The following is a 26522-nucleotide window of genomic DNA, read 5'->3' as shown; positions in this document are numbered from 1 at the left end:
TGAAAAACAGTAACAATACATTAAAATCCCTATCCTTAATTGATTGTACCTAAAATTTGATATCCAAAGCCTTACTTCAACCACCTTAACCAAAACATAATATAAATTAAAATTTTAATTAACATACTAATTTTTAGCCAATCAAATTTGAATAGTGGACCTGCAACAAAAGAATATTTTATGCTGTTTACATTTTTACTTTTATCAGAAATATAATTTGGCTTATTTTAATTTATTTAATCAGTCTGTGAAGCTTACAGGGTTGCCACTTTACCTGGAAACCTGGAAATACCTGGAAAAATATGAAATTTGACTATTTAGGCAAAAAAAAACCTGGAGTTTGAGAAATGAAAAAAAAAACCTGAAAAATCCTGAAATTTTGAACAAAAATCCTAAAAAAATCTGGAACAACCTGGAATTTTAACAATTTTTACATGTTCAGTAGTAAAATTTGGATTTGAATCAAAAAAACTATATTATGAATTAAAAAAATTGTCATCATCAAAACAATTGTTTATTAAAAAAAATATTTAAAGTAGCTTTACAGTATGTTTTTGATGTTTATATTCATTTTAATACAGTTCCTTACCTAAAACTTAACTCTAAACTAAAAATAGACCCAAAAATGTATACTTTTGAAAACCTGGAAGAAACTAAAAAAACCTGGAAAAAATTTTGAAAAAAGGAGTGGCAAACCTGAGCTTGTTACAAAAGTTATTTCTCCATCTCTATCTAAATTTTTTGAAAAATGATTTGAGTATAGTATGTTTCTATAATTTTTCAAAATGGTTTTTGTATTTAAGTATATTATTATTACATACTTATTTCCCCTTCATCGCATTTGTCTTAAATTTTCAAGTCTACAGTGTTTGAAAAGTTTAATAGTTTTTCTATTATTTGCTGAACTGCATAGTAAGCAATATGACTATATGTACAACTGAATTTGCTGTAAATCAAATAGTTTTCTTGGTACCTATAAATGTAGTTGTTTATAATTTTTTTGTTAGTTTCAATACATAAAAATTGGAAAATTTGTGTATAGTTTAAATTACAAGCTAAGCTCAGGGTGGCCAAACGCTCACACTAATCAAGATAACTCAGGCTAGTTTGAAAAAAATCAGGCTTAATTGTGTAAGGGTTCTAATGATGACTTTGAAAACTCTCATAGTTAAACATTGCAAGGTTATAACCCATGGCAGACACATAAAAAAAAACTTGATTATACAATCACTGCAACCAAACCAACAGTCAGCTTTTAATGATCAATGATTTTAATAAACTATTTACAGCCTGAAATCATAAAATTCTGTAACAATGCATAAAAAACAAAATACTTAAAATAAGTAATTTTCAGAAAAACACAGTGTCAATTTAGCACTGAGTGACTTTTAAGTACGGAATAATTTTAAACCTTTTAATCGTTCATTTAGATAATGTTTAATTATTTTATAATTATTAAGTTATTTAAGAAATATAAAAAAATACATTTAAATTTTTCTTAAGTTTATTTGAGTAAGTAAGTCTTATCAAAAATTGCATCTTAATAAATTAAATTGAAATAAAATTATACCTAGTTTAAAGTTTTAAAATATAAAATGATGTAATAATCAAATGTAAAAACTAACTAAATGCTGATACTGTAGAACTTTTCTGTACTATTAAAACTCATCTTTATCGCTGGTTTATTTTAGTTTGATTTTAATCTAATGAGTTTTTAGTACAGTAAAGCTCTACAGTAAAAGCATTTAGTTAGTTTTTACATTTGACTATTACGTCATTTTATGTTTTAAAATTTTAAATTAGGAGAACTTTAAATTAAGCTTTTTCTAAGTTTTAAAACAACAAAAATAATAATAGAGCATGTAGAATGTAGAATAATTGTTGAATGTTTACTTACCCTTGTAGTAGTCAATATATTGTTTTTATAACACAAAAATAAGCCTAAAAAGTTGCAAGATGCACGCATGTAGAAATATAGGAATTTAAAATCTTTATGTATTAGATGTACAAAGCATATGTGCTTTAAAAATGAATCAAGTAAGTTATCGACATTTTTATATTTCACCTTTAATTTAAAATTTACGCTTTATGTTTAACTGTTAATTTAAGCCTTTTAAGAATATAGTTTTAAGAATCTAGAGGGTGTACATTTTTTGTCTTATAAAAATAGTTTTATGGCAAAAACTTAAAAGTAAAAGTATCAAAATATTTTCATTTAAAACTATATTATTGTAACTTGTTTTAAATTAAACAATTTAAAGTTCTCGACTTAAATGTCTTTAAGGAGATTTTTATCCAATATTTATTTTAACAGTTTGATATTTAAAACAATGTTTTACTTCTATACTTACATATAAAGATCCTCAGTTGTTGTAAATAGGTCTGAAAATTTTTTTTTTAACAAAAATAAATGGAAGTAAAACAAAAATAAAAACTAATGGTTTAACAACAAAATAAATCTTAAATATACTAAACTTGAGTAAGTTTTTTTATATATGCTTATGTTACGCTTTTAAGAATTTTGTTGGTAAGACTAGAAAAAAACAAATATATAATGTAATTGTTTTGTTAGTAATTAACTGTTAAAATAAATATTGTTTAAAACTATATAGTTAAATAAGTTAATAAAGTTGTTTTAGTTTTAATTAAAGCTTAAACTTTTAACTCATTTAAAGCTTGTTAACTTTTAGTTTACATATTGCCTAGATTATTTTTAGATTTTTAAGCATAACAGTACACAATTTTTTTGGCATAGAAAAAAAGTTGCAAAATAAATTATATGCTAAAGTGTCTCTCCATGCTAAAGTGTCACTAAGTTCTAAAGTGATGCCCTGGTTTTCTGACTTGTTCCCACTTTAAATATGTTGGCTATTTTATGTAGAATTTAAAAATTTAGGCCAAAACAATCTAAACCTGCAATCTTTTTGAAAAAAAAAATTTGAATTAAATACCAAGTTCATAGAAATACCAAAATTTTTCAACAGCTTATTATGCATAAAATAATAAAATTTGGATTAGATAAGAAACCGCTATTTATTATCAAAAAAATGTAAATTGTTTACAGTTTTATTTATTTTAAGTAGCATTACAGTTCTAAACAAACTTCTAACTTCTAAACAACTTTACTAAAATTTTAAAATATTTTTTCCTATAAGTTAGAAATTCGACTAAAAAAGGATATAAAAATTTTACTTTGAAATAATTGTATTAACCTTGAATAAATTTCTAAATTACTAGGGCCACCACTGTGGTATTATACCATAGTTAATAATATCAGTATTTATACATATGAACTATATTTTGCTGCAAGTGTGTACTTCTTATTTTTTTATACTTTTTGGTTTTAAATGATGAGATATAACCTTGTGTAAGTCTGCCAAAGACTTGACCTTTGTTCAGTAAAATGTAAGTTTTTGTTATTTGTAACAATTAACTGTTTAAGGCACTAGAATGCCACGTGATGTGACTTATTTGCTTGAAATTCAAAAAAAGGTCTGTTTAAAAAAAATAAAAGTTAGACTAACGTTTTTCTACATTTAAAAAGGGTTACCTTCTCAGCTTTTAAACACTTAGTTTTTCACAAAGTTGCCCAAAACTCAGCCTAGTTTAAAATTGTGAAAAACTAAGTTAACTCTCTTAAGGTTGAAAAAAAAACTAAGACTTAATCAGGCTAGTTTGATTGTCCATCAAAAAGCGGGAAGTGTAGAATTTCTGCTGGCTTTAATTTTAGCTAAGACTTGGCTTAACTAAATAAGATTAAACACTTAATTACTTAATAATCTTAAAAACTGTTTTTATAATCCTTTCAAAACTGTTAATCTGAACTTAGTATGCCTTAGCACTTAAGTATCATTACAAAATGTAAAAAATCATTAAATTAGATTAAAATTAAATTACTTATTGAAAATAAGTATGTCAGTCACTTAAATTATCATTATAAAATGTAAAACTAGTTTAATAATATGAAAAAACGTGAATAAGGATGTAGATATAAGTGCTTATAATATTGTACATAATATTTATATTTCAGCCTGCAGTTCTACTATTGTTTAAGTATAACTTATATATATATATTAAGTAGTATATGTATAGTAAATTTCAAAATAGTTTATCAGATATAACAGATCAAAGTACAATCTCTTACAACACTAAATTTCTTTTAATAATTGCAATTTCACTACAAAAAACTGACAAAAACCACATAAGAATTGAAAAATAGCATAGAAAACACTAGGTTTTACTTTTAATTCTCAGTGCTAGATAAATTTTTTGATGATATTTATTTTTTATTTTCAATTAGATTAAATTTATTAATTGTGTCACAAAACTTAACTATCATTAAGCTTAAATGTTTATAAGAAGAACAGTTTGAGTTTTAAATTATTTAAAAAAGTTAGGAGATATATAGAGATATATACAAAATTTGTTTCGTATAATTAATATTAACACCAAGCTTCACTAAAATAGTTCATCAGTTATAGAAAGTTATATATTCTATAAGTTTAAACGTTTACAAACAATATTTTTAAACTTTATCTACATTTTAGTGCTATTATGATTTTTTTTATAAGATGTGAATAAAACAATGAAAGAAAAAGTGAACTATTCTAAAATCAAAAAGTAATAATATACTACTTAGTAAGTAGTTTGTTCCTTCCATTAGTAGTTAAATATTTTTCTAAATTAAATGAAAAAGCATGCTGTAAGTAATTTTTTTTTAAGTTGTAGAAAATTACAACAAGTCATATTTTAAGGTCAGAGGTGTACCATCTAGTTTTTACAAAATTTAACATTGACTTTTAAATAAAAGAATAAGTTTAAACTATAAGTCAGTTTTTATAGATTATAGAAATTTCAATACTATTTTAAGATATAGTAATTTTTGTAAACAATTTCAGTTAAAAACCTGTAGACCAATTTTTTTTTCTGAAACTTAATATTTCACTGAAAATGTATTTAATTTTGTATTTTAGTTAGAGATCTCAATTTTTTAGGAAGTTTTACTTGCAATAATAAGAAAAAAATCAGAGTAAAATAAAAGAAAAAAACAATTCAAAATTGTTACAACCTAAATAAACAAACTATTTTTTCATTTATAAAAAAAACATTTAAAAAGATTAAAAAAAAAAATTTTAGCATATTTTTCAATATTTTACAAATATTAAACTAAAAAAGTTTTAAAAGGATTGCTCAAAATTCTTAGCAGTAAATAGATTATTTGTCTTTTTAGTTTGCGCCTTCCATACGGATTTTACAAAAGTCAAACTTTGATTGTTGACATTTTAAACAGTTTTTTTGTTTAAAAAAATTAACTGTTAGCTTATCATTTGAACTAATCTTTCACTAGTTTAAGGAAATGTACTCATCTTGCCATAATGGCAACTATGACTGTAGTAGGTATCATAAGATTTTTAATAATGTGTAAGACACTAGGTACTATGAAATATCACTCAGTTTTTCTTAATTTATAGTTTTTAAAAACTACCATAACTAGTTTTACCAAAACTATCAAAACAGTTAACATATATTAACAAAAACTGAGTGATATTTCATAGTACCTAGTGTCTTACACATTATTAAAAATCTTATGATACCTACTACAGTCATAGTTGCCATTGTGGCAAAATGAGTACATTTCCTTAAACTATTGAAACATTATTTCAAATAATGAGCTAACAGTTAATTTTTTTGATAATGAGCTAACAGAAAAAAATCTATGATTTTGTGTTATTTTTCAAGTGAAAAAATATATCTTTTTCATCATTTAAAGTGTGTTAATTTTTTACAGATATTATTAAAATATTGTTCATGATGTCTGAGGGAAGTGAAGAAAAACCACCAGCACCACCACAAAGATCCATTTCAATTTCCAGTAAACAACAGGAGGCAAATTCTGTTGTATTGTCTGACCATATTGCTGGTGCCAAACCACTTCCAAAGCTACCTGAAGAAAGTGATAAAAAGAAAAACAAAAAGAAGAAAAAGTACGGTAAGTTATTAAAAAATGTAAAATAATATTAGCAATAGTTGCTATTTTGTCAAGTATTTAGTTTGGTCATAAATTTTATTTTCAATTATAATAAAGTACTATAGTTTTTGTTTAAACATACCATTAAACAATTGTTAATAAAGATTATCTTTTTATTTCACTAGTTATACTAAATTTTGTAGTTTTTAAATATTTCAAGACCTAGTTACAACAATTTAACATAAAAATTCCAATTTACACGTTTAAAATTATCACCTTTTGGTTAAGTATTTAAAGTAGATGTTTTAAATGTAATAATACAGTGCTTATTCACTTATCCGGACACGTTGGGCAAGATTTTTCTGTAAACATGTCGGGATAAACAAAAATCCGGATAAGTACAAAAATATTTTTTTTTATATAATAAAATAACTGCCCTATACAATGCAATGTATAATAAAAGTGTTATAAGAAAAACAAATACGTAGTAATTGTGAGTAATATATAATAAAATGATATATAATTAAAGCTAAATTTTAGATCAATTAATTCATTTTTTAAAGTATAAAAGCATCAAACTTACTAACCTTCTGCAACGGTATACGTTTTTTGAGGGTCAAGCAATTAAAATTTATCATTTATTATTCCAACCGCCCTAACTATTAATATTTAAAAATGAGTAGGTTTTGTTTAAGAGGAAATATAAATTAAAAAGATTAATTGATTAAGTTAAAAATTTCTAAACTGTCTTACTATACATGCTTACAGATTAATGATAACTAAGCTAGTTTTGAACAAAGATAGGATGTTATCTTTAGAAATATTATAACGTCATAATAATGAACAAAAATGTAGTACTTATAAAGTCACTTTAAAATTTCATACAGCACAAGAGCTTAAATATTTGTATCATACAAAAATATTAGAGAATAATATTGAAGTTTTTTTGAATGTTCTTCTGACTGAAACTGTCCGGATAAGTGAGCGTTTGGATAAGTGAATAAGCACTGTATAAGAATAATAAGCTTGACTATGTTTTATTATAAATAATTTTTAGGTAAGAATAACAAAATTACAATCAAAGATATTTCACACCCAACAAACTTTAATCATGAAATACATGTTGGGTTTGATCAGGAGACTGGAATTTTCATTGTAAGTTAATTTGAATTAGCTTTTGTATAATGGATGAATGACAAATATAGTTGATAAGTATTAATTTTCTAGGGTTTGCCTAGAGACTGGGAAGTAGCACTTTCAAAATCAAATATTACAATATCAGAACAAAAGTCAAACCCAAATGCTGTTTTACAGGTTGACCTTTAAATATCATAATAAAATATACTTTTGGTAAAAGTTATAAAATTAACTTCAATTTCATTATTTTATTCATGTCTTAATTTAAGTCTTAGTAAATTTATCAGATATTTATTTAATTATTCAGGTTAACACTAATTATTTCAAGATTTAATAGAGTTAAAATTAATTTATAACATTGTTTTACTAGGCTCTGAAGTTCCTTAATCAACGTGAAAACAACTCTGAACAGAAGTTTATGGTTAAGACGGACAATAAAGCACACAAAAATGATGATATTAATGTATGTACTTACAAGTTCACAACTTATTTTTAATTATATCATTACATGAAAATAAATTGTGTTTGGATGCTTTGTAATTAAAAATTAAGCTTTTGATGGTGATTTTCAAATTGGATGTTGTGATGAGTTCTATTTCAATAAGCTATTGTGTATAAACTGTGTTGTTAAAAACCTTTTTTAACTGCATAAGGGAGGTCCAAAATTTAACATTAGCTCCTACAATAATTTACTATATGCGGGATTGCCACAAATGAAGCTGAGACAAGTTTTCTGACTTGTTTAAAATTTTTCTTGACTTTTCTAAATCAAAATTAGTTTAAACTTATTATAAAATACATAATCAAACACTTGAAACTATATAAAGCTTTCAATCTTACATTTCCTCTTATCAATTAATATAAAATTTGTAACAAATATTCTACTCTTATATTTTAAAAAAACTTCACAAACAGTTATTCTACAATAATAACAAATAAATAAACTTAATCATGGCATATACTTCTCTTACAACTTATTTTTCAAATTTAAACAATTTAAAAAAAAATATAAAGAGGTAAAGTATATATATAAACTTATTTCATAAAATACTAAACAGAGTGCTTTATTATAAAGAACTTAAGTATTTACTTAAACGAAAAACATATTGATTCTAAAATTCTGCAAGATAAACTTTTGTGTACATATCACAAATTCACTATGGAAGTCTCCTTGCCAGATATCATAAATGATAAAAAGCATACCATAACTGCTTGTTCAAGTAGGGTATCTGTTCAATATAATAATAGATTAACTTTGCAGTTTTATAAAGGATATTTTACTAATTTTACCAGATGAAGCCTTTGGAAAATAAGAAATTTTGTAAATTTAAACAGACAAAATCTGACTTTTTTTTAATTGTCAAGTTTCCTGACTTTTACTGACTTTTTTCATTTTTTAGTTTTTCCTGACTTTCCTGACCTTGTGGCAACCCTAATCCTAATATGTATCAATATTTTTACAAAAATGAAAGATTACAATATGAACTGTAAATAAGTTTTTATAAAATGTAAAAATTTATTTAACCCTATAGATTATTTTTTGTAAATATTGGCACATACAAATATGAAGATAGCAATCTTTTTAATATTTCATTTTTTGAGAAACTTAAAAGTTCACTAATTATTTATTTATTTACTTTTATATTTTTGAGGTAAAAACCTCAAATTTTCAGGAATTGTTCCTTACAATATTTCAAAAAAATATTAAAAATAAATTTTCAATTAAAAAAAAAAATTACCAAAAGAAGAAAAAAGTCTTTTTTTTGTTTAAAAAAAGGTTTTTATAAATTAGACAGAGAAATAGTCAAAAAGATACTTAAAAATTGTTGAAGATATATTTTAGCCAAGTGGTTTTTTAGCCTTTTCCATAAGGAACCAATGAGACTCTCAAAATTTGATCTGTTGTATCTCAAATTTACTTTAAATTATCAAAGTTCTAAAAATTACCAATAGCTTAATTAGTTATCTAAAAACTACTACTTAAAAAAATTGTTAGTTCTCTAAGCTGTTAAAATAGTTTGTCGTTTATTAGAAATCTTACTCTGATAATTTTTATAACTTAAATTTTTATTTGGTTTATACTAGTAACAGTTTTTAAAATTTACTGTAGAAACATTTTTAAAACTATATAATATTTTTCTGTTTATTAAAGTTTTTAAACATTGATTAGTTGCTGCAAAAACATTTTATAACTGTTTGTAGTTTTTTACTATCTCAAGAACATGTTTCAAATATAATTAGTCTAGAGAACTGTCTTATACGTATGTTTACAAATTACTTGTATACACAACTGTAAATTTCAAATTTCAGTGCGAGCTTTCATTGATGAAAAATGCTAAAATTGAAGAGGATGAAGTGTACACTGCAACATCTAGTGATGAAGACGAAGACGAAGAGCCTCCTGCATTTGTTCCGAGACCCGAACACACAAAATCTGTGAGTAATGATTTAGATTATTGTGGTAGTACATAAATAGTAATATATCCTTTGTCATTTGAATTTTTGTTTCTAATAATCTATTAGGTTTTATGCATTAGTGTTAGATAAATTGATTTTATGTATAGTTTATTAGCGTAATTAAAGCGTACTCTTAAATTCATAGTTTTAATATAAACAGTGAACGATTTGTAATTAAATTAAATAACAAAAAACAATAAAAATGGCTGCATGAACTTACTAGTTTTTTTAGTTAAGAGGAGCATTATACATATATGTAATTTGTATTTCGATTATGTATGCTAAAAAGCGATTTTAGTGTTTTGTTATATTTGTGATGCTAAGTTTAAATAAATTTAAATTAACTTGAGAAGTTGATTGAACACAGCAATATTTTTAAATAGTTTTTAGTTTATAATCTTGTAAAAGACAATTGAAGAGATGTTTTAAAATCCTTTTATGAATTAACAAATCTTAAAAAACCCTATATTGATAAACATTTTTTTGTTAAAACTTTTAAAATTGAAACCTATAGACACCTTAGTTTTTAATGAATTCTTTATATATATGTTTTTAAATTTCATTATCAAACATCAAAAATCAAACAAAAATTCTTTGCATTACAGCTAGTATGGTCAAGCTTGATTCTCTGTTAGGACTTAATAACTTAACTTTTAAAGACTAATTAGCTTGTTTTAATAAGAGAAACTGTTAACTTTTAAAGACTTTGTTTTAATCAACAGATAATGACACGATCAGTAATAGACTTGTTACCAGAAAATCCACAAGCAAATCAGCAGAGTATTGCGGACAATAACGGTAGCGAATGGAGGACTAAAATGAAGCCTGCCTATCCTGACGAAGAAATAATAGCAAAACTCAGTTAGTTTTTATGTGAAACAAAAATTCAATCCTGTCCGGTCTTTAAAATAAAAAGAGGAAGACTACCTTCATCCCATTTTAATTAGTTTTTATGAATGTATGCTTTCATATTCTTATTTAAAAACACTTAATTGTTAAAATTTAGAAAGTTTTACTTTAGGTGAAAGTTATTACTGTTTTTTTTATAAATTAATTTAAGTACTATGGCTACCTCGTCAAACTTAAAAATAAGTTTACAAAACAAACCAAGAATAAACTGTATTTAAAAATTTTTCATGAGTATGCTGTTTGAATAAGAATGACATAAATTTAAGTATACTTTTAATTTCAATTTATGATGTTATTTTCATTTTTTACACAGTTGTAAAGTTTTTCATAAAATTAGGGGCCTGGTTAGTGATAATTTATAATTGTTAAACTGTCTTCAAATATAGTTTTTTATTATGTGATTGACAATTTTTTAATTTTATACATACAGAAACAATTGTAAGCATTGGAGATCCAGAAACAAGATATACAAAGTTTAATAAAATAGGACAAGGGTAAGCCTTATTTATCTTTAAATTTCAAATGTAACTTTCGCATCTTAATTATTTGAATAAATTTTTACAGTGCTTCAGGAACTGTTTTCACAGCTGAAGATGTAGTTACTGGAGAGCAAGTTGCCATTAAGCAAATGAATTTGTCTCAACAACCGAAAAAAGAACTTATTATTAATGAAATAATTGTCATGAGAGAAAACAAACATTCAAATGTAGTCAACTATATTGACTCTTATCTAAAAGTTAGTTTTGAACGCATAATAATCATTATTTGCAATACAGTTATCAAATTGAACTAAACTACAAGTTTTTTAAGTTTTATTTTAAGTTAAAATCAATATAAGGGTGAAGAATTATGGGTAGTTATGGAATATTTGAATGGAGGACCTCTTACTGACGTAGTAACTGAAACTTGCATGGATGAATCGCAAATTGCTGCTGTATGCCGAGAAGTAAGTATCATATTTTTTATTTAAAGTTTTTTGAATTGATTTAACTTTTATATACACTGATATCAAAAAGAGTAAAGCTCTTAAAATTTGAAGTACTGAGATTGTTAGTAAAATCTGTGTAAGGGTGTAAATTAAAAAGTTAAAGTAGCTTACTTAATTTAAATACAGCTTTACTATTATAAAATTGTATTAAAGATTTAGTAGTTTTTTTTTCAATAACATTTAGTTTCGTTAGATGGTATGCTTAAAGCTTTCATTGTTTTATGAATAGTAACTTAAACAATATTTCTTTTGGTGGATATAATTAATGTATTTTGAAAAAAAAGTGAATATTTAAAGAGCTTTAATTATTAAGGCTAAGGCAGAAAAACACTGACCTACGTGCAAGATCTGTGCCACCAATCAGAAATATCTGGCTTGCAACGTATTTTTTAGTATTAAAAAACTTAAACAAAACTAGCAAATTTAAATGTTTATAATAACTATTTACTAACGTATTATTCATTCAATTGATATAAATAAGCAGTGTTTATGTAATTATAATTTAATTAAAAGTTTACTTTTAACTAGTTAATTTAAAGTTCTTATGTAGTTTTTTCAATTATAATGGCCTGGAATTTCTTTGTAGTAAATTTGGCCTATCACTTATAAAAGGTTCTCGGCCACTGTTCTATATCATCTAATAAATTTTAAAGTTGTTTGCTAAAAATAGATTAAAAAAAGATAATTTTTTTAAATAGATTAAATTTTTAATTTTTTAGGTTGCTTTTACCATGAAGTTTAAAATATATTTATTTACATATTTTTTTGAAGATGATTTTAAATTTATAAACAAGCTAGAAACGTTTAATAGCAGTAAAGATGAGTATTTACAAAACTATTTTTGAAAGTACTGTATTTGAACCTTATTAGCAGTCTTACAATTATTATCTAACATAAGGTTTGATAATCAGACCACAAGCTTTTGTTAGATTGAGACTGGTTTCGTCATTATTAGGACTCATCAGTCAGCCACATTCAAAAAACTTGCAGTCATCAATTTACAAATGGTTTATTGTGCTTTCACATGAAGCAACCGTTTGCTGGTGTTAATCAGCATTATCTTTTGCCTATGTTGAGTCCTAATAAGGACGAAACCTTTCTCAGTCTACCCAAGGCTTCTGGTATGATAATCTAATTATGTGATTAAACCTTATGTTAATCTTAAGCTTGTCTCACGGAATACGAAAGTCCAAGCTTAGGCTCTCTAGACTTTCTCCTATGTTTTCGTTAATATTATTATTTAAATAATTGAGTATTTATATTATGAGTATTTTAAGAAAATTTTCTCAAAATAATTAACTGTACTGTTTAAATAACTAATATTTACTAAAACGTTCTTTAGAAATTCAAAACTGTATGTACTAAATTTGTGTAAAAGTTTGCACTTAAATTCTATAAAGGTTCTAAAGTTTTATTTCTTGAAAAGTTTTGTAACTAGAAATATGTAGAAAACATATTATAGCAAGAGTTATAAGATAATCAAATTTCTATAAAATAAATTTTACAGTGTCTACAAGCATTAGAGTTTTTGCACAGCAGAAATGTTATTCATAGAGATATCAAAAGTGACAACATTTTACTTGGTATACATGGTAGTGTGAAAATAAGTAAGTTAATGACTTGTTACGAACAGTTATAAATAAGTTTAAAATGATGTAATTTAAGTACAATTAAATTTTATGTATACTAACATATTTATTATTGTAGCTGATTTCGGATTTTGTGCTCAAATAACAGCAGAGCAAAGTAAAAGATCAACAATGGTTGGTACACCATATTGGATGGCACCTGAAGTTGTTACTAGAAAAGCATATGGCACAAAGGTTTTTTTTTTGTTGTGTGGTGTAATGATAAATTCCGGTTTTTGACAATAAATAAAATATTTTTTAAGCTTTTTAGATAATAGTTGAATCAAAGTTTAGTTTCCAAGTCAATATTTTATTAGTTAACTCTATTAATTTTTTAAAAATAGTCTATTATCAAGGATCAAACAAGGAGTGCTCATTACCATTGTTTTTCAAATTCTAGTAATGTGTACACTGATTTTGCCTTACAACAAACAATTTTGATGATTAGTAAAATGTTTTAAATATGTTTTATTTTACCTTTAGTATTTCAAAAGCTAGTTAATGTTAATTCTAAACATTTTAAATATATTTTTAGTAAACAAAACAATAAAATTGTAGTATAAATTGATTTTGTAGAAAAAAAGTGTAAAACAATAGTCACCTAAATTTTTCTACAGTAATTTACTTGTGCGCTGCATTTAAAGTCTTGGTAACCACTGGTCTTGACATAAGCAAATAAGCTAATTAACTCTTTTGAATAAATGTTAAAATTAGTTTCGGAATATAAAATAGTTTAAATACTTTTTAAATTGTTTAAGTTCGAAAAATTCCATAGATTGATATTTGGAGCTTAGGAATCATGGCTATTGAAATGCAAGATGGAGAACCCCCTTATTTGAACGAAAATCCATTAAGGGTTTGTATTCTTGCATATATAATTTGTTAACACTGAATATACAAATAGAAAGTTAAAAACTATAAGAAGTATAAGTAAAAGGAATACAAAGTAAATGTGAAAATAAAACTTTGAAGTTTTAAAGTTTTTTATTAAAGATGTTTAATTTTTAATTGTTTTACTTATACCTATTTAACTTTTTTTGTTAAATTCGAAGAAATTAATGTTTTAAAATAAATTAAATGTAAATAAATTTTTTTATAATTAGGCACTTTATTTGATTGCAACCAATGGAACTCCTGAAATTCAGAGCCTAGATCAAATATCTGACGAATTTAAAGATTTTCTATTTTCCTGTCTTGAAATAGATGCTGATAAACGCAAAAATGCTACTCAACTTTTGCAAGTAAAATATATTATTTAAACTTATAGATAGTACAAACTTAAAAAGTAAAAGTGTTAAACTATATGGTGTAATTAACGTTTAATAGATTTTGTAGCCCTAAAATGTTTTAGATAAAAAAATAAATGAACTGATCTATTAGATTAAAAGCGTTGCAACTAGTACTTAAATTTTTTGTTTTGTTATTGAAAATAATAAAACTCTAATGATTCTTAGTACAAAGGCTGAAAAACAAAAAAAATCAAAAGTGTTCTAAAAGTTTATACAAGAAATGTTCTTGTTGAAATTTTTTAAGAAAATAAATAAATGCAAACAAGGCTTAAATTAAAGAAATCTAATTTGTTATTCTTTAATATACCATAAAGATTGAAGTTTTTTTATATAACGATGACAACTACTTTTGAGTTTGAGGTCATATTTGTAATAAGATAACTTATTAAGTAAAATCTAAATAGTTTTTATACAAAAATAAAGTAGTAATATTTTTTATAAATCACGCTAGCTACATCCTAAATTTAATTAAAAGCACATTGTTTGTAATTGTATGGTATAGTTGTTCTTTTAGTATATTTTCAATTCGTAGAAAATTTCAGGCATTTTTTATTTTACTGCAACAATTTGATATTTTTACAGCATCCATTCCTACAAAAAAGTGCACCTCTTATCCAGCTCAACCCGAATATTCTTGCAGCTAGAGAAGTTCTTGGAAAGCAATAATACAACTTTATCGTTGACAAAACTTGAAAGCATTTATTTTGAAGTCGATTTTTCTTAGCTTATAATTTGGTACAATTCTGAATACTCTTTATGAGCTTATTATCAATTATATTATGATGCGTTGCAAATTTTCCTAAACTATCTTTATGCTTTTGAAAATTGTTTTTATTTTAGTACAAAATACGTGAATACTTTTCTATTTAAGAATTGTATGATGTTTCATAGAATGAAAAAGTCGATATCTTGCACTTGACCTTAGAGAATGCGACTTTTGCATTTTAAATGCGCCAATTTATTGTGCAGTTGCCTTGATTTAAACTATATTTTGGCAGCCAACTTTGGAATCATTCGCAGTGCATTAATTTATTTCTACCGCCTTAGCTTACATTTTACCACCTTAAATTAATAGTAATTAATTATAGTTAAAACTTAGTATTGTAATTAAAAGTTTTTTACTAACAATTAAATTAGTTTTGTCACTGGATTGATAAAATGCTTTTGTAAAAATAATAAGTTTTTTTAATAGAAACTATTTTGTAAATTTAGTTTACGAATTTTTATCACTTAAAAGCTTTCGAACGATATTGCTGGCCTTTATTTATTTAAGACTCAAGTTTTCTTGTTCATTGTGAGAGACTTATTTTTGAAGCATTTTTTATAATTAAAATTAATTTTATACTGGTTTTAAATTGTTCATTCTGCTATGGTGTTGTATAATTTTTGATTAGTATTTTACTAGTTAGGATACAAATTTTTATTACTAATGTTAGAAAATCATAAGATTAAAGTTACTTCAATTTTTGAATTGAGAAAATTGTGTACTTATAAAAAAAATCATTAGAATAATAGTTTCTAAAAAAAAGTTATACATATTTTAATTACAAACACACTGTTGTCTAATTTTTTAATTTTCTTCCCAATGTATTTCTTTGTACAAATTAAAATTTTGCAGCTAGTTCTATATTCTGTTAAGTAATTAATATTTGTAAGCAATGACAAAATGTTTAAAAGTTATCACTAATTAGACCAAAATAAATTTTATACAAATTAAGATATATATTTTTTAATCTAAGCTTTTTTTAAAGTTCTTAACAAATAGGGTAGGGTATTAAAAAAACTTTTGTTGTATAAATTCTTGTAGATTCTGACTACTTTTTCTATTAAGTTGTTTAAAATAAATACAATTGAAATGTGTTGCTTGTTAAAAGTAAAACTGTGTAGTATTTTAGCAAACAGACTAACAAAAGTGAGCGGTTCAAAGACAAAACGTAGTAATAAAAACCAATATTTTCTAAACCCACAAAAGAAGTTTTGTTATGTTTAGTGTTATCTATTTGTGCTGAAATACTGTATACAGCTTGAATGTAAAGACAATCATCAGAAGTTTTATAATTTTTACTGTTACCTAATGGTTTCACCTACCTAAATTTGAGTTAAGATACTTCTCGAAACTTACAAACTTAATGGACTATAACAAAGAAAGAAAATGGAACAAATTAGTGAACTTTTTTCGTAAAAAAGACCAAATCGTAAATTTAACTTTTAATTAATGTTAATATATATTACTTTGAAGTTATTATGTTACTTACTCTTTTAGTGCTTTTTGTTTTGTAATAAAATTTCTGTTATTCCACTTATTTTTTATTTCAATACTTGATGCTTTTTGATTAAGTGAGTTTGAAATTTGAGCTGGTTTTAACTTTCCTGACTGAAATTTTCTATTATTTTTATCGTTTTTATCAAAATTAAGTTTTATAACCGTGCAAAGTTTTTAAGCAAATTTTATTCTAAATTTCCAAATTTACAACATGAGTAGATCTTTATTGCACATATATTCGTCTTTAATTATAATTTCCTTGTAATTTTATATTTAAACTCAAGTTTTTAAATTACCAAATTTTATTTATGAGCAGTTTAACCAATTTAATTCGCTAGTTATTGAATTCAAAAGACTTAGTTACTATTAAGAATCAAAATGGATAGTGATAACGATGAGATGAAGCCACCCGCTCCGCCAATCAGAATAGTCTCTTCTCAACAACCAACCAATAACAAACAAGCATCTAACACTTCTAACACTCACAAGCCTCTACCTTCGTTACCTAAAAATGAAAAAAAGCAAAATATAATAACGAAGATTTTTAGCCCCGAAGATAAATGTGAGTTAACAGTTTTGTAGTTTTTTTTATATAATCTTTAAATAAAGTAGTTTAAATGCAGGAATGTAAATTTATTGAAAACGAATGCAGTTGATTGTATTTTTTTATAAGTTTTGTTTAAGATAATAAACAAACTGCAAATTAAAAGAGTTGTATAAAAAATATGTACATAAAATTAAAATAGAAACAAATTGTACAGTAATCTTTCTTTATTGTACCAACATATGTTTCTGTGTGTTAACGAATTAACACACTTCAACTGGGTTCTGTAAAAAAAAATACTGTAATGAAAGAGTACATAGTTTTAAGCATGTAAATAAAAAGAATATCACAATATTGTCAGATTTCGTTTGGCAGTATTTTGACAGGTGTGGTACCAAACCAGAAATAAAATGAAGCATCCTTCACCACGTCAACAATAACATCAACAGCGCGAGCAAGATCTGCCAAACATGCAACCTTGAACGAATGGCAATTTTAGCAGAAGATAGTAAACAATTACTTAATAAAATACGTGATTTATTAATCAACTGTGTACACAACCGACGGTTCTTCTCAAATAACACCTTGACGCTTTCTCACCTCCCATATTTTTCATTAACCTTTTACATAAACACACACATTCACTTAATGTATATTAATAAAATTATATATTTATTTCACACATGTCACTTTCTATTCTCCGACATTATATATATTCATTTTACCCTCCGACTATAATTCATCACATCTTTATGTGTTAAGTTCCAAGTTTAATTAAAAACCTGTATTCAAATCACAGATGACTTAAATTACATATATATTGTATATAATAATTATTGAAACAATTGATTGTTGTTTTATAAAGGAGCAGTCGGGTGTTTAAATTAAAGATCCCATACAGATATTTTAAATATTTAATAATTAAACTGTGTTATAAATTACGGGCTGTGTTTAATATGAAAGTGCTTTTTTACCTACTACGCCCAATAGAGCTAGAGGTTTTTTCTGCAGGTTTATACTTAGCATATGACCACCATGTTGTTTTATGTTTTACATTTTAACTTTCGTATTAAATACAACCCGTAATTTATAACACAGTTTAATTATTAAACATTTAAAATATCTGTATGGGATCTTTAATTTAAACACTCGACTGCTCCTTTATGAAACAACAATCAATTGTTTCACTAATTATTATATACAATATATATGTGATTTAAGTCATTGTGATTTTTTGTATGTTACTGTAACTTAATTATCGGTCAGTGCTTTGTAAGCTTAATAACAAGTTTTATTTTTTGTGCTTAGTTTTCTTAAACTTAAGTTTTACATTTTTAATTTTTACATTAAAACTAAATCTGATTCCTAATTGTATCTAACTTTGATTTTGTTATAATTAAGATTTAATCATTACTAACATTTAATATATAAAATATAACTTATATCAAGTTCCTGTGACTTTTATTGTCTTTACCGATGTTAAGTTTTATTGATCCACTAATTAATGATTGTTGTTTCACTTTTTATTCAAAATAGATAACATACTACTTTTCATATTAAAGCGCTTTACTGCTTTCCCAAACATAAACACTAAATTAAATAACTTTACAATACAAATTAAATAGCTTTCTTAATGTTCTTATATATTGTGACGTAATTGTTTGATATATTTTGTTCAATCATTAGCAAATATAAAATAAATTTGAATTAGTTATTCTTTCCATTAAAGTAAGTGATTTGTTTTTATTATGATTTGTTGTTTTGTTGTGTATTTTAGTTTACTTTACTTAATTTAGTTTAGACTTAGTAATTACAAATATTATACAGTTTTATAACAGTCGAATTTGACATTAAGTATTTTACCTATTATTAACTATTAACCTCTAAAAATCTGTAGAAATTTTTTAATTTAATGAACACATGTATACACCTACTTTAGCTTCTATTCTTTCATTACAGTATTTATTTTTTTACAGAACCCAGTTGAAGTGTGTTTATTCGTTAACACACAGAAACATATGTTGGTACAATAAAGGAAGATTACTGTATAATTTGTTTTTATTTATTATCCAGTGAACTTGTTTCATTAGGATCTTTTGTTAACAAACATTTAAATCTATATTTTAAATATTTAAAATTAAAATAGCTTGATAATTTAAAATAAGTAAACTTGGGTTGAATTTTTTTTTGTAAATGTAAGTTAAAGGGTTTTGAATTTGAAATGAGGAAATTTTGTATTTGGTGAGTATAATAAGTTATTAATATATAAAGTTATATCATTTTTGATGCAAAAGGTTCAGCCTAGTAAATTATTATTGTAATTTTTTCATTAAATAATAAAATAATGTTACTAGTTAGTAAAGCTCTTAAGATTTTATTGATAAAAGACTGCACTGCATATAGCAACAAATAGTTATTATATTAGTATTATGCTCTAACAGTTGAGTTAAAAAAATTAATTTGTTCAATAACAGATTAAATACTAAAATAAATGCTGTATTAATGAACTCTGATTGTGGTATTGTATTTATTTCTTGCTTAGAAAGTTTAACTGTGTTTAAAGCGTTTAATAAAAAATATTAGCAAAGAATAAGCAAAAAGAAAGACCGGACATTTCCTATCCCGTTGATTTTGAGCACACAATACATGTTGGTTTCGATGCAGTGACTGGAGAATTTACTGTAAGAGTTCTTTATTGAAACTTTAAATTAAAACAATTTAGGTTTTTATATTCCTTAGTGTTAATTAAAAGTCTTATTGATTTATAATAAAAATATTATACTAGGGAATGCCTTTGCAATGGGCTCGGCTTCTACAAAATTCAAATATTACAAGAACTGAGCAACAAAAAAATCCACAAACTCTTCTGAAGGTAAGTTTTAGGTGTAAGCATTTGATTACTCATATTTTAATTTACAACATTGCTATTTCTCGTTTTTTTTTGATAAAATAAACTAAGCATAATAATGCAACTGTTTTAGTTTCAAAATATTTTGTGTTAGTGATTCTAAATTAATAATATTGATGCATTTTTTACAATAAAATACTAATGATAAGTAAGTAATTAATTTTTTATAAGTTTTTAAAATGATGTAACTAATTTATAAGTATTTCGTTACATCAAATTTTTTATTGACGTTCGTTATTAAACTAGAATTTTATCAATCTTAACTTGGTCTTATTTTGGAGATAATTATGTCAAAAAAACTTTTTTTTTAAATAAGTTATTTTTTAATTACAAACTTAAATATATATTTTTTCAGTTTTTGATAGTTTTAAAGGCGTCGACTTCCATAAAATTAAATTACAACTTTGATTGGTCGTAAAAACATAGTATATATACAAAAAAACTACAATTTGAAGCAAAATTAAATTTAAATTGTAAAATTTTTCTCAAGGTGCTGGAGTTTTACGATAATGGAAACTATGAGCCAAAAGGTGAAAAGTATATGCAGAAGTTAGTCGCACAACCTTCTAATAATCAGGTATTAAGTAGTTTCAATGTATTTTTTTACAGAATTACTAACTATATTGAGCATTTTTATTAAAAAAACTAACTATTGATTAACTATTATATTTCTTTATTCTTGTCATAGTTTGGTAGTACACGACAGTTTAAAGCCTGACAATTCAAATTGCGACATTTTAGATTCTAATAATTTTAGTTGTTGTGTATTATTCTCTAGAGTTATCTTTATATATTTTAAACTTTTTTTTCCTTCATAAATATAGTAAGTAGATCTCCAGTATTTTTTTCAATCTAAATGATTTTTTTAGATTTGGTTAATAAATGATAATTCTTTTTTTTTTCTATAAGAGTTTAAATTATTTTCCAAATTTTTTTATTGTAAAATTCCCCCCTTTGAAGAAATCAAAAAGGCTACTGCCCATCCAACAAGACTACAATTTAAAATACCTAAGACTTTTTTTTTTGCTCTTCATCTGCAACTCACGAATATTTAGTGTAAGTTTCAAGATTTAAAAATTTTAAATCGCCCCCCTTTTGCCCTTTTATTAATTATTGCCCCCCAAATTACTAAAATCGCCCCCAGGGGGGCGGTACCGTCCACTTTGGGAAACCCTGGTCGAAATTAAATTGTAATTCATTCATAATTTGGACCTAAGCATTAAAGCAATCTAAACAGAAGACTAGCAATAAGGAAGCGAGCTAAACAGCATTTGAAAAATCTGTGGGAGTAGTTAGATATATAGTATAACAGTATTTATCGCTTTTTTATTTGTATTTTTTTATACAGAACGTCATTTATATACCAACTCTAATCATTTATATCTAAAATCTTACCTGAATTTTGTTTAACAAATTTATAATATTTTGGATAAAACTCTACAAATTCAAAACAAATACAACAATCGCTTAATCTTTTATGAATGGCTTTAGACAACTACGCTTCCATTTAAAATCATTAACAATTACAGAGGTTTTCTACGGCCAGTACGGCATTAGTGACAAGTCAACTTCCAGCGCAGATACCAGAAAAACAGAAGGAAAATGCAAGCGATGACTCGTCCGAAGATGACCAGCCACCGCCTCCCACACTTCCAAGACCTGACCGCACCAAATCTGTATGTTGAAGTACAAATAACAACCTTAATAAATGCTGTACATCTGCTTACAGTTGCAGTATTATGATTTAATATATTTTTCAGCTGCAGTTTTGTAAGTAGGTAAGTAAATAATAATACTAATTTTGTTTTATCAACAACAGATTAGAACACGGTCAGTTATCGAGCCATTTGCAAATCTGGAAAAACCACAATCTACAAATAATCGAGCAGAAAAACAAAAGCGCAAGAAAGTTAGCGATGAAGAAGTGCTTGCTAAACTGCGTTAGTTAAACTCAATTTTTAAAATATTTTTATTACATAGTTGTGATTCATATTAACATTAAGGTATGATTGTGAGCGTTGGAAACCCAGAAACCCGGTACACTAGCTTTCATAAAATTGGTCAAGGGTAAGTTGCATACAACTACATATAGTTTTTTAGATAAATATTTTAACTTTTTACTTAATAATTTATATTTAAATTTTTTATATTTAGTATCTATAGTAATCTTAATCAACAGTGCTTCAGGAACTGTTTTCACAGCTGAAGATGTAGTTACTGGAGAGCAAGTTGCCATTAAGCAAATGAATTTGTCTCAACAACCGAAAAAAGAACTTATTATTAATGAAATAATTGTCATGAGAGAAAACAAACATAACAACATTGTCAACTACATAGATGCCTACCTTAAAGTTTGCAAATATTATCAAAAAAAAATAACAAACATTTTGTGCCTTTTAAAATATTTGTATATATTTGAAACTAAATTAAATATTAATAGAGTTTAATATGCAGATAATTTAAAGCTTTTATATACTTTTAATTTAATCTATACGTTTTAAAATTAAATACTATGGTTCAACACACCACCAGTACTAAAAACAACTCTATGATAATATTATGTTTTCACATCATAAAATGTTTATTTCAAGTTATAATATGATTATAGTGTTAATAAAAAACTAATTCTAGGGCGAAGAGCTATGGGTAGTTATGGACTTTTTGGCTGGTGGGTCTCTAACCGACGTTGTAACCGAAACTTGCATGGATGAGGGTCAAATTGCAGCAGTTTGTAGAGAGGTTGATTTATTGCTTTAATATTTGTTAAATACTTGGGTTTTCAATTTTCTACAGTCCTATCAAAATTAATTTTCATTTGTTTTGAAATGTAGTTTTTATTGCTTATAGGCTAAAGTACCAATAACAGCTCCCATATTTAACATAATATATTTTAACAGTGTCTACAAGCATTAGAGTTTTTGCACAGCAGAAATGTAATTCATAGAGATATCAAAAGTGACAACATTTTGCTAGGAATGCAAGGAAGTGTTAAATTAAGTTTGTTTCGAGTATTATTAACTTTTTTTTTTACAAAGTAGTTTATTGAATGTCAAGTAGATTTTACACACTAATATATTAATTTTTGCAGCTGATTTCGGATTTTGTGCTCAAATAACACCAGAGCAAAGTAAAAGATCAACAATGGTTGGTACACCATATTGGATGGCACCTGAAGTTGTTACTAGAAAAGCATATGGCCCCAAAGTTTGTCATGTTTTGTCATTTACAAGTTGATTAAAATGAACAATAAAAGTTAGACAAATATATTTGTATGCGTACAATGTATTCAGTTGGAATTACTTGATCGATTAAACCACATTTTATTTTACAGTTTTTACTACAATATATGGAGTTTTGTTTGATAAATAAAATACCTTTAGATTTTATTAATTTGACATTTTAAAACAGGTTGATATATGGTCATTAGGGATCATGGCTATAGAAATGGTTGAAGGTGAACCGCCGTATCTTAACGAGAATCCTTTACGAGTTTGCTTTTTTAATATATAGATATGCAATCGTGTATCATGCTTAGTTTATTAATATCTAATGATTAAACTTGTCTTGGACTACAAAACAATTATTTTCAAAGTTTATAAGTCATTATAACCTTTAACGGATGAATTAGTTTTATCCTTATTAATATAAAGAAACCGTAATTAACATAAATTTTAAAATAGTAAGTGTTTGAAAACTAAACCAAACTAGTAGAAAAAGTTAAGAAAATAAATGAATTTTTTTTTCAGTAAAAACAATTAAAAACAAAATCAAAAAGTTTTATCAGACAAAAATTGTTTTTTTGTCGGAAAAAAGTAACATTATATTTATCAGGCTTTATACTTGATTGCTACAAACGGAACTCCAGAGGTGCAAAATCCTGAAAAACTTTCAAAAACTTTCAGAAATTTTTTGGGTGCCTGTTTGGAAATGGATGTTGATAAGCGTTTAAGTGCCACTGAATTGCTGAAAGTTAGTTTATTATATACAGTGTTTTATGTAGTGGTTGTTGCAAGAATGCAATTAGTAGCAACAAAATCCATGTGAAAACATTGTATACTATAAACTTTATTGAATCATTTTTTTTTTCATTATTAAAGTTGAAATTATTTTCAAGTCTTGTATTAGTAGAAGATGTGTTTTGTTATGTAAGTTTCGAAATACCTTAATTTTACTAATTTTTAAACAAATACTAGCATTTTAGTTAAATTTTTAATTTAATCTTAAACATTTTAAATTAATATCACTTAGTATTTTATTTGGTTATTTATACTAATAACCTAAAAACTTAGTTTTCATAAGATATATATGTGTAAATTTCAGCATCCATTTTTGATGAACACACCTCCATTATCGACACTCAATCGTAAAATTTTTAGACGGCGGTAATTTAAAAAATTATTCAAAAGTACGATAAATAAACTTGATAAAAAAAAAAAGAATTTTAAAATTTATTAAGATTTTTATTTAAAAGTTGTGGTGTATATGAGTTTTTTTTTTATATATAAACATATAAACTATTATATAAGTAAAAAAAGTACAAATTTATATTTCAGCATCCATTTTTGATGAACTCAGCTCCATTAGCGACACTCAATCCATTGATTCTTGCTGCTAAGGAAGTTGTTAAACAAGCTAACATGAGCTAATAAAGTTTTCATGGCTTTAAATGTGCATATGTTTTGTATTATTTCGTGTTCTTTTGTCTTTGAGTGTTACATGTAAACTTTTCAAATACACACACTTGATGAGATTGTTCTACTCTGATACTAAAATTAACAAAATATTTATATTGTGTTTAATGTCTTTTTGACTTGCCAAGTTTCTTTGTCTTTAATTATGTAATTTCAGTACATATTTTCTTACAACTATAACTTTTTAATTAAATTAAGAAATAATATGTTTTTTTAGCTTTCATATCGAGTCTTTTTAGCCTTCGTTTTTCATAAGTATTTTTTTGGTTTTGTCACAGCTGTTGTCAAATGACATATTTTAACTAATTAAAAAAAAACCCTTTCTGTAGGTGAAATTAATAGTTTTGCAATACATTTGATGTTTTTAGTCTAACAAAAACCAAGGCTTCTTTGTTTTTAATATATTTGACTTTGTACTTTAAAACATTTACCAAAGCTTGATTCTATTTTCTTAGAGTATTAAGTTATTTTAGCAATAATAGGATTCGTTTTAGTTGCGTTTCAAGATTTTCTTTGTTTTAAAAAAACATATTTTAAATTTTCATCCTATATCTGCTTTGAATAAATTCAACTTACCATCACAAAATTTCTAGAAATACTTTTTTACCTTAATTAAAAATATTTATAGTTGTTAAAAAGTACTATATAGGTTTATTTTTGTATAATTAATATGTTTTTAAAAATGTTAACCTTCAATTAGTTGCAAAAGGAAAAAAAAAAGTTTATAACACCAGCAAAATTTAAAAAAGTTAAAAAAAATAGTACTTTAATTGTTAGCAGGATCGATGTTATGTCATCGATGTATATTTTAAAAACTTCAATTTACTTTCAAAAAACAAAACTTGAAGTTTAATGACAAATTTTTCAAATCTTCTAACTTGTGACTTTTATCATATATAGTTTTTTTGAATTGACTTAAGTTAATAAGAAAAACGCAAAACTTTCGCTCAAAGGTCTGCATATAAAATTTAGTCTGATACTAATTCAGGGTTGCAAAAACTCAGATTAGTCTATTTTTTTAAAACTTTTATTAATATAGTGTTTTAAGATCATAAACCGCAGACTGATTTGATACAATTGAATTCCCAAACTGTAAATGGCTCAACAAAGGTATCAGCACTTCAGAACCTTTTATTAAACGCTACTGCTTAAAACGAGCCTAATACTTGGGGTGTAACTTTTCAAGTTATGCAGTAGACATTTTTTTTTACTCTTTCACAATTAGTTGCTGTTAAAAACTTAACTAACTAATTAAAACTAGACACATCAACTAATAACAATTTTGTAGAAAAAAAAACAAATTGACAAATACTACTATAAATAGTAACAGTATGTGCTTATAAATCTACCAAAGATCTTAATAAAGTGAAAATAGTTTAGAGATGATGTAATTAAAAGTATATTTTAAATATTTCACTTCAACTAAACACTTATTTTAAAAATAATTTAACTACAGGGTTGCCACTTTACCTGGAATTTGACAATTTAGGCAAAAAAAAAACCTGGACCTTTTAAAGTTTTATATTTTGTAAGTCTTTATGATTTGGATAAAATCTAAATACTGATAGTTTTTATGACTTATAAATAAAAAAAATGGGATGACATCGAAAAAAGTATTTTTAAGTAGTAAAAACTTTTAAAGTAGGATAATCCTTCTGGGGAAAGATATAATATTATAAAAGTGATAGCAGCTGGTGACGTATTGGTGGTTGCAAAACTTTTTTTTTTGCTATAACTGTA

At 25.0% G+C, this 26522-nt stretch overlaps 2 protein-coding genes across 2 annotated transcripts; both read left to right on the top strand.

Moving 5' to 3' along the window:
* Nucleotides 1–5793: 5793 nt before the first annotated feature.
* LOC145835093 (serine/threonine-protein kinase PAK 1-like) lies at nt 5794–15665 on the top strand. The gene is made up of 14 exons (XM_082942638.1): nt 5794–5989; nt 7026–7123; nt 7196–7282; nt 7476–7568; nt 9416–9541; nt 10285–10423; nt 10902–10965; nt 11036–11207; nt 11310–11417; nt 12967–13066; nt 13167–13282; nt 13863–13943; nt 14191–14328; nt 14959–15665. Exons 1-14 carry the CDS (start codon nt 5809–5811, stop codon nt 15040–15042), a joined length of 1587 nt encoding a protein of 528 aa, XP_082798764.1. The 5' UTR covers nt 5794–5808; the 3' UTR covers nt 15043–15665.
* A 1238-nt stretch (nt 15666–16903) lies between these two features.
* On the top strand, nt 16904–25275 carry LOC145835092 (serine/threonine-protein kinase PAK 2-like). Its single transcript, XM_082942637.1, has 14 exons — nt 16904–17201; nt 19767–19864; nt 19969–20055; nt 20582–20668; nt 21621–21767; nt 21911–22031; nt 22095–22158; nt 22271–22442; nt 22723–22830; nt 22989–23088; nt 23180–23295; nt 23500–23580; nt 23923–24060; nt 24645–25275. The coding sequence occupies exons 1-14, from the start codon at nt 17018–17020 to the stop codon at nt 24735–24737; spliced, it is 1596 nt and encodes a 531-aa protein (XP_082798763.1). The 5' UTR covers nt 16904–17017; the 3' UTR covers nt 24738–25275.
* The last annotated feature ends 1247 nt before the right edge of the window (nt 25276–26522 follow it).

Source organism: Thalia democratica, chromosome 4 (assembly GCF_965202585.1).
Source record: "Thalia democratica chromosome 4, ktThaDemo2.hap1.1, whole genome shotgun sequence".
In the NCBI taxonomy this organism is placed as follows: Eukaryota; Metazoa; Chordata; class Thaliacea; order Salpida; family Salpidae; genus Thalia; species Thalia democratica.
This window is presented reverse-complemented; position numbering and strand designations above follow the sequence as displayed.